General features: G+C 44.4%; 2 protein-coding genes across 6 annotated transcripts in view; both read left to right on the top strand.

The window, feature by feature from the left end:
• The window catches only part of drosha (ribonuclease 3 drosha), a 187,978-nt gene that overhangs the window by 50,596 nt on the left and 123,930 nt on the right, over positions 1-13,452 (top strand). For all 5 annotated transcript variants that reach the window (XM_077648049.1, XM_077648048.1, XM_077648052.1 and 2 more), the window contains 2 exons: positions 4,951-5,257; positions 6,190-6,326. In XM_077648049.1, the coding sequence (XP_077504175.1) occupies positions 4,951-5,257; positions 6,190-6,326 (444 nt within the window). The remainder of the gene's footprint in view (positions 1-4,950; positions 5,258-6,189; positions 6,327-13,452) is intronic.
• On the top strand, positions 6,334-11,990 carry LOC144114376 (uncharacterized). Its single transcript, XM_077648070.1, has 2 exons — positions 6,334-9,322; positions 9,873-11,990. Exons 1-2 carry the CDS (start codon positions 8,976-8,978, stop codon positions 10,192-10,194), a joined length of 669 nt encoding a protein of 222 aa, XP_077504196.1. The 5' UTR covers positions 6,334-8,975; the 3' UTR covers positions 10,195-11,990.

Raw genomic sequence — 13,452 nt, 5'->3', positions numbered from 1 at the left:
GATGCACTGTGTTTTCCTCGTAGCAATGACACATGGCGAAGCACTTCTCTGGGTTTTATTCAGTTGTTACATTTTCTTCTATTTGCATTGTTTTTCTTCTTGGAACAAAAAAAAAAGACTCGCAATGCAGCCACCTTCGTTACCAGTAATTACGGATGAAAATTTCTGAAACCCAGCGTTGATGTGCTTCGATGTCTTGTCAGATGGCACTACTGCTTACACATGCCCCTGAGGGCCGCTACGACATGGCCAACTAAAAGTGTGTTTGCACTATTTACAGCATACACAACACAGTAAAAGATGCGTACGCCCAACTAAGAGTGTCTATTATGCATATCTGTGTTAACCTGAACACAGTGAACATAGTATAAGCGCTGGGTATAAGTGGCAAGTAGCATGTATGGATTGGGCAACCAAGAGTGTACCGTGGGCTTTCTTTACCTGCGTTGGGGCTTCTTCGGAATCTAAAAATATGGACTTTGTGATGTGGAAGGTCATCAAGTTAAGCTTTAATGGCATCTATTACTGCTTGCAGTTCCAAGGCAAGGGCAGATGGGGTGTCAGTGCAGTAGGCTTTGTGGCTGTTGAGGTGAAGGTACATTGGGCTTATGAAAGCAGTACGTTCTCCTGATGGGGTTAGGGCGTACACCTGTGTAAAGAATGCCACCTTCTGGTAATTTGCTAGGAGTTGCTGGTAAGGAAGGTGTGGTCAACTGTGCCGTCTTGCGGCGAGTAGGCTTATTTGTTGTGAGCTGTCAGTAGTCCCAAGGGGGCAGTTGAGGTTGGACCAAGGGATGAGGCAAAGCTTTCCATGTTCTGATTGTATCACGTTGGATGATGAAGTCTGTCGAAGGGTTTAGCTGAGCATGCTGCTAAGGCAGAGGGCTAGGAGTTGCTCGAGGTAGCGTGGTGCTGACCTACATGACTTCATGGTTGAGGACTTCTTTGAAGACCATTGTCTTTGGGTAAGGCATTGAAATTGAGCCTTATTAAGGAGCTGATATGGAAGATGGCCTGAAATAGACGTTGGCCGGTATCCGAGCGGGCACTGCCAGAGCGATGGGCTATGCGACGGATGAGGCCTAGTGTGTTGTTGCACTTTTGTGAACAGCTGGCAGCCAAGTCATGCCTCTTCCTGGGTTATGAACGTGAAGTCTCAAAACCTTGGTATGTTTCATTTCTGGAAGTGGTTGTTCCTGAGTTATGAACGTGAAGTCTCAAAACCTTGATATGTTCCATTTCTGGAAGTGATTGGTGGCCAGTGGTCACTATGAATTGAGTGACCTTGAAGATGTGGTGGCCAATTTTATTTCCCACGTTAACATAGCAGGTCTTAGACTGAGAGAGAAACCTGTGTTAGCGAGAAAATCATGAAGAAGATTAAGAGCAGTTTGTAGGGAGTCTTGCACCTGTGCGTAGCGGTTGCTGCACTATAGAGTGATGTTTACTGCGTAGGCTAGAACTTGAATATTAGGCAGGGAGGAGAGGAGGCCATACATAAGAGGTATAAGTGCAATAGTTGGAACTAAAACAGGAGCCCTGTGGGACCTTGCGATTTGAAGTGAAGCAGCCCGTGACAGCACCATTGCCATGGATGGCGAACGTTCGTTCTGAAAGAAATGTGTGAATGGCTTGACAAAGCTGCAAGGGCATGCCCAGTGATGGCAATGTCGAGAATGGCTGCATGGAGAATGTTTTTATAGTACTTCGAAATATCAATTGCAACCGCTGTATGAACAAGTCGGCTGTGAGGCGAGTAACGTATGACGTCTTTGGATTCGAAGCCTAGTCGGAATCCAGTTTTGGAAGGCAAATATTTTTGATGGTGGTTGAGCCACCTTGTTGAGAGTTGAGTGGCCAGAAGTTTTGCTTACAGTTTACAGATGGTTGGGATAAGTGAGATCCCGTATAGTGCTTAGAGGATAGTAGGAAATTTGTCAGGTTTTGGTACAGGAACTACCACGGAATCAAGGAAAAAACTTGGCGCAAAAAGGACAAGGACTAAGAAAGATAGGGACACAGAGTGCTAACTTCCGATAGTTGTTTATTGCACAAAGGAAGCGTGGTTTTTATACCGTTTTATCACAGTTGCACCATCAGTGCATTGCACTAGCAAAGCATATCACCCAGATATGCAAGCTCCTTTGGCAATAGCGCAACAGAAGGGCTACTTACCAGTGTTGTGGCATTACCGAAAAAAAAGGTAACTAAATACGTTACTCGTTATGCAAAAAAAAAAAAGTGCGTTACTGCCCTACATTAGCTACAAAAAAAGGTAGCACGTTACCGTTACCGAAATAAAGTACTGCACGTTACTGCGCTATTAATCCATGGCCATAAATTTTATTCAGTGCATCTTCGCTGCAAGAACTCACGGTAACAATTTTATAAAACTTTTATTTTACATAAAACTTCTAGCCCAAAAAACGATTTCAGCCAAAATCCTGATTTAACCAGAATACTTCGCACAAATGTGCACGAGCTTAGCAGTTTTATAGTGGCCTAAAGGAGGCGGATGTAACTTAAGTCTGCAGTGAAGCTCCGCCTACATTCAGTCACTGCAAACAGAATTCCACCATGATGAAAAAGTAGTCCGCTGCTTAAACGTTTCTCGTTACCTAAACAAGAAGCTTATCTTAAGAAAATAGTTATGAGGTTTAGAATTTTGCTACGTGAATTATTTGATATAGCCAAACACTTAATATTCGGCTACCGCAGTAATACAGGATGCAGAAGACGTATCTTACCGTATTTACCGTTGTATCTTACCGTATTTACACGATTGTAAGTCGACCCCCCCCCCCCCCCCCCCCCAATCATATTTTTTGAAAAAAAAAAAAAATTGGAGGTCGTTTACGCTTTGCCTTTAATAATAAAACGCGATAGCACTATCCTGTGGCCTCCGCTTATCGCTAGCCACTATTGGCTGCTGTGCGGGGTAGCGCCCGTGGGCACATTCCAAAACGAAAATGTATTATTCACTGGACTACTCGTCCACACTTGCGCCATCGTCCTCACTAGCACTGCCGCCGTTATCGCTGTTGCGGTCCCACAGCTCGTCGTTCTAACATCGTCGTGCAGCAAAATCCCGCACTTCGCAAACAGCCACATCAGAACATCGCGTGGAACAGCTGAAAATTTTGCCTCGCTGCAGCTGCCACATCTGTATCACCCGTTGCGAACGTCGAACTTACGGCCTGGCACGCAGTTCGTTTCTTCGGCGTAAAGAACGGCAGCCATCTTGAATGTAGCCGTGAACGAGCGCGGGCCACTTACCGGACCCGGAGCTCAAATGGCGAAGCACTACATTAAAAACTTGTGAAACGCGGCTGGCAGTAGTCAAATGTGTGAGAGCCAAAGAGAAACTACGTGTGAGCATCATTGGCTCTTCCGTCGGCTATGGACACTCCCAGCGCCGCTGCGGTTCCGAGTGGCGGTGCCGCCGTGATTGGAACAGTGGCCCTTCCATAAACTATCGATGCTTTCTTGAGCGCCGAGAGCAAACAAAAAAAAACTTGGACAATGCTTATTAAGAGTAGAACACGAATGCGTTATCGGGCCGCTGCCGCTTATCAGCAGACGCAATCTGTGGCCACATGTGGGCAGTGGGCTGGTGCCGGTTTGCTGCTTATCGACAGCCACCATCGGCCGCCTCGCAAGGGGGGGGAATGCCGGTTCTGCGCATTGACATAGCAGCTACTCAAGGCCAGCACCAAAAGCGTTGCGACGGAACCACTCAACAAAAATGCAACCACGCTGTAGCATGCCTGGTATCTCGTTTGTCTTGCCTGTATCCATGGTGCAATGCTTTGGTTTCAATTTTAAGTCGACCCCCCCCCCCCCCCCCCTTCCCACTCTGTGGCACATGGTGAAGCCATTTTCTGAATGTGACATTATAAAGACAAAATGATACTTCATCATCAATTCTATATTCACAAAGAAATCATCGCTTAACTCTCAGCAAATTTACAGTATAATTCTGAAAAATGTGATGTTCTAAAATGCTCAGCATGCTTCCACTCTTGTTGTGTGTATGGGTAGTTTGCGAAGGGGAGGTAGGTGAAGGCAAGTGTGTGAATGCATGTTCATGCACGAGCTTCATGCTTTATAGGTTTTCCTTTTCTTTTAGTTGGGTGCATCGTCAAGGTCAGGTGTTTTCTGGCATGCATGCGAGCCGCAACAAGGGTTGTCTTGAGCACCTGTACGTTTTGTTTATTTTTGACATCACTTTTGGCACTCTGCGGTTTTTTTTTCTCTAAAAAAGGTGGCGGATAGGGGGGACAATTGGATAAAACGTAACCAGTAACGTGACACCTCACATTACCGAAAGATATTAACGGAAGTACATTACCTGTTACGTACCTAAATGGTAACGAGTACGTTACTAAATTACCAAAAAAAGTAACACGTTACTGCCAACACTGCTACTTACACAGTCATTTTTCAAAAGTGCGGTCTCATTCCTTTTTGTAATAAATCATTGTTGGAAGTTAGCACTGTGTGCGTCCGTCTTTCTCACTCCTTGTCTTTTTTTGTGCTATGTTTTTTCCCTGTGTCATGAACCAACAAGTTTAAGCATCTACCCTTCTGTACCATGGAATGCTTCCATTCTGACTGCATATTGCTGGACGTCCAAACTTTGTTGAAGACAGTGAGGAGGGAAGTCAATGCCAGGTCTTCTAGATTATGGAACAGGTCATAAGGTACACTATCAATGCCAGTTACAGTATTGGGGTGGACATCTTCAGTGGCAGCTATGAGTTCAGTCATGGTAAACAGGCACATGATTCTGCCCATAGTCTCAAGTTAGTCCCCACGAAAACCCTTTTTCATTGTGTTCCCACTCATTTCTGTGTATAATTTCTTTGGCATATGTAACCTGGTGCACTCATCTTAATGCTAATGTTTTACTGCCTGCTCCTGCCTTCCCTCTGTTTTTTGCTTCCCCAGATGAAGTGCCCAACCACTATCAAGCATGATGGACATGATTTTCTGTTTGAGGGCTTCTCTCTCTTGTCACACTGGCCACTGCCTAAGCTGCCCACGTGCCGTGTGATCCGATTCAACATTGAGTATGCTGTACTCTACCTTGAGGAACAAATGCCGGAGAACTTTACTGTGGAAGGCCTTGAGCTTTTCACAAGCTACCTGTTCTCTGAGGTTCTTGAGATGCTAGACTTGGACTGGAAAGCGCATGGAGATAAAGATGGTTGCCCACGATTCCATTTTATGCCACGTTTTGCACGAAAACTGGAAGGTGAGTACCGATTGTACCTGATTAAGACTCGTTCACGTAGCATAGCCGAGGGCCTTCAAGTTGTCTGCCAGATGTATCAAGTGACTCAGGGAAAGCAGCGAAGTTACAATGAGTGTAGGTGCATTTTTGCAGACTACTTAATTTGCTGTAGATAATAACTGTGGCTTGGTTTTCACATGTATAAGCTGTAACGTTACTTACAACAGGTGCACAATATAGTGCATTATTTATTTCTTACTCGGCACTTTCCTGCATTGGATGTCGTGCACACATTGAACATTACGGGCCCTATTTTTTTGCTTTTGATATGTTACTTTCTTATTTTTAGTCGATGAACAACCCTTATTTATTAAAGAAGGAAATTTCTTAAACATTAGTGCTTTGTGGTGTCTTATCTTGCTTTGTTCTTGTTGTTTTGTACTGTAATCACAATAATTGTGAACAAACTTGCCCAACAATGCATCTTCAGGGATTGAATTTCAATCTGCTTAGAATAGTGCTCTCACATATAGAAGGCCTCGTACTGCTGCGCTTTTTCTCTCCAAGTTTTATGAATTTTGTGGTGATATATATTACGATGTAGCTGCATGCATGTACCATTAGAAAATAAGTTTCGTTAATTATATGGAATGCTGGAGTGTGGTAGTGGTTACAGAGAAAACTGTCAACTGCATTTTAGGCATGTGTACGCTCCTCTTCCTTTTTCTTTTTAGCCATTCGAAAATTAAAAGTAATGTCTTAATGTTCTTTTAACGACAGAACAACATTAATAAGGGAGGAGGTGGGGAGGGTAGAGGTGAAACTATCAATATGAGTGTCCATTTCCTGCTGGTGCTTCATGTCCTTTGTCTTTTTGGGAGCACTGGAGGTTTGCCTTACAAATGAAGCCAGTGACTATGGCTGCCTGTCTTTCTTCCTGTTGCACCCTGTAGATAATGGCAAGGAGTTGCTGTCACTGAATGTAGTGCTGCAGTACCTGCTGACCAACAACGTGCCCCTGGTGTCGGCTGCAGATCTGCCTCGCCTTTACAAGACATCTCAAAGCAAGTGGCAAGCTTATGCTGATCAGGTATCACTTCCTCTTGTGGCTTTTTTAAATAGTGTCTGTATTAATGGTGCAGTGCAGATATTATTCAGAAATGCTTTAACAAAACAGGTTTGTGAGATGACATTGAAAACATTGCAACTGCCTGCAAACAATTCTCTGAATGACTTAGTTCTTCATTGCTGCTATCACTTTCAAAGCATGCCCACTTGATAGCTAATGCAAATGGGGATTGGATTGGTGTGGATTGTTGGGTATAATGTCCCGAAGCGGCCCAAGGGCTATGAGGGATGCCATAGTGGAGGGCTCCAGATTAATTTACACCACCTGGTATTTTTTAACAAGCGATGACATCGCACAGCACATGGGCATTTTCGTTTTTCACCTGCATCGAAATATGGCTGCCATGCACGGATTGAACCTGCCACCTTGGGATCACCAGCTGAATGCCAAAGCCACGGAGCACGGGTCACTAATCCTTTTTCTTGAGGCTGTTCTCTTCAACCCTTTCCTCTTGCTGTATCTTTACAGCTGTTCGAGATCATTGGCTTTCTAGCTAGCCTTTGGTTTTTAAGATAAAAAGTCACAGATCACCAAATTAGGGGAGCATGAGGAAGCTGGGAAACGTTTGTGTTTCTTGAGACCAAAAACATTCAATTTGGATGGATACATTTTCTGGGGCTTTGTCACGACTGCAGTCACCAGAAGTTCACAAATCTAAATGCTTGTGTGCCACATGCTCGTCCTTATGCTTTAGCATGTTAGCATGGCTGTGTGTATGCACTGCTTTTACCCAGGAAATGTATTTCTCAAAGACTTTCTTTTTGGCCAACAATATTTGTATTGATTTTACATTTGCATTAGACTTATTTGTTGTAAGGTCCAGTGTTTCATTGCCAAGGTGCGCCCATGCCTTGTATTTGCTAGAGTTATTTTTCTTTTCTGACGCAGTTTTATCCCCTTCAGGCGCCAATTAAATCTGGTGAAAGGAAAAATCTTTTTTTGTATAAATTACGATCAGTAGACTAAGCAGAAGTGATGTGCAAAAAATTACGCAAAAAATATTCATATTTAAGCATAATTTCTTCGCTTCCACATTTATGGACATAGCGCCTTTAACCTGATACATGAAAGTAAACATTACTGCATTTGATTGCTTTTTCTAACTGATCGTTAGACATGATAAATGTTTAGCTGTGAGAATGTACGCTTCAGGCAGTTATTCTGTAGTTCATGACTTATAAAACAGATAAAAGCAGTCATTCTTTGACAACAGGCAGAGAAAAATTCGGTATTTTGAGTACCGTACACGGCTCTTAGATATGGATCCTTCACTACGGCACCGTTGTGTAATTAAAGTGTTCAGAAGTTGGGGCCAATGGTTGCTTCCATCATAAGTAATGCTTCATGTCCGGCCACATCGAGTGATCTCGAATGATCTGAGCACAGGACGAAAAGGGGGAGAGAGAGAGCATCTTGCGGCCTGTTTTACACATGGTTTTTGCAAAAATGAGAAATTTTTCTAGGTCGTTGTTTGCCCACTTTATGTCAGAGACCTGAAGCAAACTGTCCCCTTGCTCTACCAATGTGCTGATTGTTGTTTTGTAGCCTTGGAGCTGAGCGGCCAGCTCTGAACTGATTATGGTGTGAGGGTACGGGTTCCCCTTTTTCATCCTCCCTTGTGTAGTGCTGCCAATTTGTAATCTTTTCCGTCTCGGGTTTCATACAAAATGTAATGAATCTTGCTAAAAACCGCAGCGAAATTTTAAAAACGGTGGAGAAAAAATGTTCTGACCGCCACTGAAAATGATTGCTTCCTTCTGATACATGTGATCTACAATCTAGCACAGGTGGTCTCTGATTCCTTTTTGAATATTCATAGGTGGTCTAATACCCCTGTCACACGGGACTTCTTCACGGCCTTTGCCGTAAAGTTGTCTTATTGCACTAAAGGAGGAAAACCGAAAAGGAGCAGCGGCGCTGCTACACGGAAAATCCTAAGGAGCTAGAGTGCGGCCTCCGTGAATGCCAAAAGTCACCGCTGTGTGTGAAGTGACGCTAGTAACATTATGAAATTAAAGCAGACGGTAGCACTTCAGCTAAGAGGATAAGAGTGCTTTCGTTTATGCTGGAAAAAAGTAGTTATCACGATAATAAACAAGCGTTCTGACCGTGAGAAATGGGTATTTTGAAACAAAAGTCTCTTCTTTTTTCATCGTTCTCGGTCCGACCACGGTAGGCGCACTTTTCCGTTCGGCTCCTCGTTGTGTGTGAGAAGCGTGCTTTGTTGCTTATGTCCTTGTGCGTATTTCAAAGAAATTAGGTTGTGCCTGGTTAGTGTGTTGCCGTAATCATGAGCGACGAATCGCACAAGACGTTAGAAAGAAGTGTGAAATTGCTGTGAAGATTGCCGCTGTGGCATCATTACGCGCGGCGGCGGATGCGGCTAAGGCGCACGGTGATGCACTGGAAGAACAACTTCTCGCAAACATTGCCCATTGCAAAGCCGTCGCATTCCTTCTGCGAACTGTGCACCGCAGTAGGTGGGTGTATCCCCGCAACGAGCAATGGTTTGAGGATACTTTGCCGAACCTCGGAGACCAGCATTTTCGACAAGCGTTCCGTGTTGGCCTGGCTGCTTTTCGGTACCTTGTGGACCGGTGCCGGCCTGCAATGCAGCGTGAACATACAAATATGCGGGAGGCCATCAGGGTAGAAAAGAGAATCGGCATCGGCTTTTTCAAGCTCTGCTCAGCTGCCGAAGACCGGGTGGTAGCTATAGTCTTTGGTGTTGGGCAGTCAACTGTGAACACTATATGTAGGGAGTTTGCCGGGACTCTGGTGGATGTGATCAAACCGGAGTGGGTCCGAATGATGGCACCAAACGAAATGGATGAACATATTAGCGAGTTTTACGCTATGACAGGATTCCCGCAAGCAGTGGGGGCCTTGGATGGCTGCCATTTCCCGGTGTCTTCACCCCACTTGAATGCAATGGACTATAGGAACTACAAAGGCTGGCAAGTGTTTTCTTCTTGGTTTTCCCTTGGCTGGCATAACAGTGATGTGAAACAAGGTAGTTTTTATAATACGTGTGAATTTACCTTCATGGCTACTTACAATGCTGCAACATTCTTTCAACGTGTATTTAATTTCCATGGATCCAAAAAAATCCTTCGCAATCTAAAATCACCTTTACAGCCTGTCACCTCTATTATAATTCTGTTTTCAGTAACCATATGTATACAAGTTCGGCTTCATCCACACACAGCCATGTATACTGTTGTCCACATCTAAGGTGAAGATGTGTGCTAATTATATTAGATGCTCACAAACTATTGAGCAGGTGCAGGCAGGGCATGAAGCTGTCACTGCTCTCATGCATCTTGCACAGCCACAAGGATGTGAACATTACTCGCGTTCAATGTCCTGAAGCGCTTCTGTTTTCACCTTAGAAGTAGACGACCCGCTACAGCATTAGGCTTCTTCTGATCTACTGTTCTTAAATACGCGCTAAATATTTCCATCATGTAACCTTGTGCATACAAAATGTTCTTTTCTTTTGTGCAGGTACAGTGTCATCCTTCTGGCCCTTGTGGACCATAAATACCGGTTTCGATACGTTTCTGCAGGCAGCCCAGGACGGTGCCACGACTGCCATGTGTACAGTCAGTCAGATCTGGCTGAAACAGTTGAAGGGCCGCTATTCAAGACACCGGTCACGGTGATTAATGGCACTGCTGTGCCCCCGATTATCCTTTGTGACCAGGCGTTTGCCCTGACGGGGAATCTCATGAAACCCTTCCCGCATGATGGCATAAGGAAAAAAGACTGTTCAATTATCATCTGTCTAAAACCCGATGGATTGTTGAAAATGCCTTTGGGAGAATGAAAGCCCGTTTTTGATATACCATTAAAAGGATGGAGTGCGAGATCAGGCATGTGCCTGTGATTATTAGAGCCTGCTGTACTCTCAACAACATATGTGAACATTTTGGTGCCCGGCTACAGCAACAACGGTTGGATGAGGTTTGTCAGCATGGCAGAGCTTTTGAGCAACCTGCTCATACTACGCAGTTAGAAGTTGATAATGAGGCTAGTGTTCGGGCAGCTCTTTGCATTACTTTCAGTAGCTGCAGTAGAAGGGCACTGAACATGACGAAGAATGCTGCCCATGTTTTGTACCTCTAAGCAGCATACCTAATCCTAGGTAGCATTTGGTGCCAATGTGGGACTGCAGCAGGTCTAGTTTTGTGTCTTGCTACCTTCCACTGCAAACCTTCCTGAAGGAGTGGCTTTCTTGTACAAACAAAATCAGAAGAATGGGTTACCCCAGTCACATCAACTTCTTAACCTAGATGTCTGAACAGCCAGGTTAATTAACTGACTTCAGTGGGGTTTCCCACCCAGTTTCATTGGTGTGAGAAGCACTCCTTCAGGGTGATTCCTGACGTGGCATGATCTGGACATGGTTAACCTCATTCAAGACACACAAGCACTGATATGGATATGTGTCAATGTGTGTCTTGTGTGAACAAATGTCTTTGTATACAGTGTCAGTACTTTGACGATTAGTTATTGCTAGTGCAAGACAGTGCACATCAATTTTGCCTTGTTCTTTCGCCCTTGCCTTTTCTGAGGTACTTTTTGTCGCTTTGTTGTTAAACTTGCACAGCTGTCAGTACTGTATCGCAACACTGCCTTGTGCCTTTCACGCAGCCTGTGGCCCAATAGTAGCATGTACATGAATGCAAGCTGAGATTTATACATTTTATTTGTTCAAGAAGTCCTTCAGCACCTGAACGAGGTCTTCTTCGGCTTTTACTTGTCGCTCACGAAGCCGAAGCTCTTTTTCTCTATACTCCTTGAGATTCTGCCGCAGGAGACGCTGCTCCTCTAGCAGACATTGCTGGGTTTCTTGGGCTGCCGAAAGTGGTCGCTTCCGCTTCCGCTGCTGGCGGCTGGTACTAGCCACAACTGTGGCAGTGCTTGCTATGCCCCGCAAGTGTGGTTGAGGCTTTGGTGCAGGGTCTTCTGCAGCAGCAGATGTGCCAGCTGCCTCAGCCGTTGCTTCAAGCTCAAATGAGCTTTCATGTACGTCGCCAGTCTCCCATGGCGGAGATAATCTGCATGAAGAGCGTTTGAAGCAATGATGAAACATTAACAGGAGGTCAAGCACATGATCGCAAAGAAATTGAACAAATAACCCTCAAGCTGTGCTTTTTTTCAGGGCTCTGATAAGTGTTGTCCATGAAAACATATTTTTGTTTACAGTGGTAAACCATCTTTTTGTCTGCCGTCACAAGAGTGTTACAATTGAAATGAGCCTCTGTCAGTCTGTCCATTACACCTCAGTACAAAACATGGCTGTGATCACCTGCTGATATGCTTTAACTTGGCATTTAGCATGATTTACCAATCTTGCATTCATATGTTTGATACACCTTCATGTCATAATGTATGTAAAGGTGTTATCTTTTTGTCCGCCATTACAAGGGTGCTACAACTGAAATAAGCCTCTGTCCGTTACACCTCAGTAACAAACAGAGCTGTGATTACCTGCTGATATGTTTTAACTTGCCACTTAGCGTGATTTACAAATCTTGCATTATTCATATGTTTGGTACACCTTCATGTCATAACATATGTAAAGGTGTTGTCATCCAAAATAAACGATACAAAGCCTTCGATGAGCAACTTATGAACAGTGGTTTGTTGTGCAGTGCGGCTTCAGACTCCAACCAATAAAAATCTAGCTGGATTTCTGGCTTGAATAAAGGGCACCGAATTTTCCCACGAGCAGTTTTCTGCTCTGTATTAGCCTGGCATTCATATTTGTTCATATTTTTAAGCTTGAGAAGTCATCCTTGCAGATGGAGATTCGTATTCTTCCAAGAAAATTACCTCTTCGACTGTGCTGACAGGTTGGCAGCTACTCTCTTCCACCAGAGAGCGGTCATTTACTGGGAGGCTTCCCAAAGATCTGTGCAGCTCCCAGTAGAATGTCCAGCATATGGCACCTTGGCCAGTGTGCTTTCGTGACCACCTCCTGCAAGCAGAGTCCCATGAGCACTACGTTCCCAACACTCGGGTAGTCAAAAGTGTATCTCGTACAAATGCCCATTTTAACTGCTGCTACTGAATAAACAAGGCTACTGCAGCAAGTACGCATTTTCGCACACTGCATGCTGTGTGAAAAGCAAGCTGCCCCCAACCCAATGCAGCAGCCCCTCTCACATAATGTGAGTCATAACTATGCCTCACCTGTCGCATGTTTTGAAAGCTGCCGCGCGGTATATATAAATCCGCGGTATATATCCGCGGTATATATAAATCCGCGGTATATATAAAAGTAGCACTTAGCTATGTTCATTACTCACTGATATTCTGTTGTCAAGTTTTCTATTTTGGAGTGCACCTGCTCCTTTGTCTTTGCGATGCCTTGTTCGGCCAGTGAAGTAGCAATGGCCTCGTAAACGGGCCCGTTCCGTTTCTCACAGTGCAGTTCTTAGAGGTGGTCTTCCCAGAGACTGATAAGTGCCCAGGTTTCGCGCTCCGGCCAGTGGGCACGCGGTCCTCTCGTTTTTTTTTGCTGCACATTTCTGCGCGTCCAACTCGGCAGTTGCCTGAGTGGCCTCAATACTACCTGCCTCCATTAAAATTTTGTACAAAATTAAAATTAAATACGGTTAAAAACAAATCACTATAAATATATAAAGGAGTTCAACTATATGCGAGCGGGAAAACAGAAAACACAAGGAAACGAAAAACGTGCACACAACAAAGAGCAAACGAAGAAAAAACAGCAAAGCAAGAAGCGCAAGCACGTGTGTGTCGATGCGGCTGCTGAAAAGCATTTAAGTTCTTTCTTAGCAGTGTAGATGTCATAGCCTCCTCTACGCTTAAGTGCTCTGTAATGCCAAATTAACCATTAAATAAGATAAATTAGATATTTATTTACATTTTCAAAACTAAAAATTGCGTCAATTTTTTATTCTTTGAGCTCTCTAGCTGGCGCTGCCGTCTGGATTGCTCCTTTAAGCAATTTTAAGGCCGCTGACGGCCGCCTTTGCGGCTACAGACATTTTTCGCAAAGGTCTCGACGCTTTGCCCTGTAGATGCACGTCACGCACCTTTGGGGCAAAGGACC

Source organism: Amblyomma americanum, chromosome 1 (assembly GCF_052857255.1).
Source record: "Amblyomma americanum isolate KBUSLIRL-KWMA chromosome 1, ASM5285725v1, whole genome shotgun sequence".
Lineage (NCBI taxonomy): Eukaryota > Metazoa > Arthropoda > Arachnida > Ixodida > Ixodidae > Amblyomma > Amblyomma americanum.
This window is presented reverse-complemented; position numbering and strand designations above follow the sequence as displayed.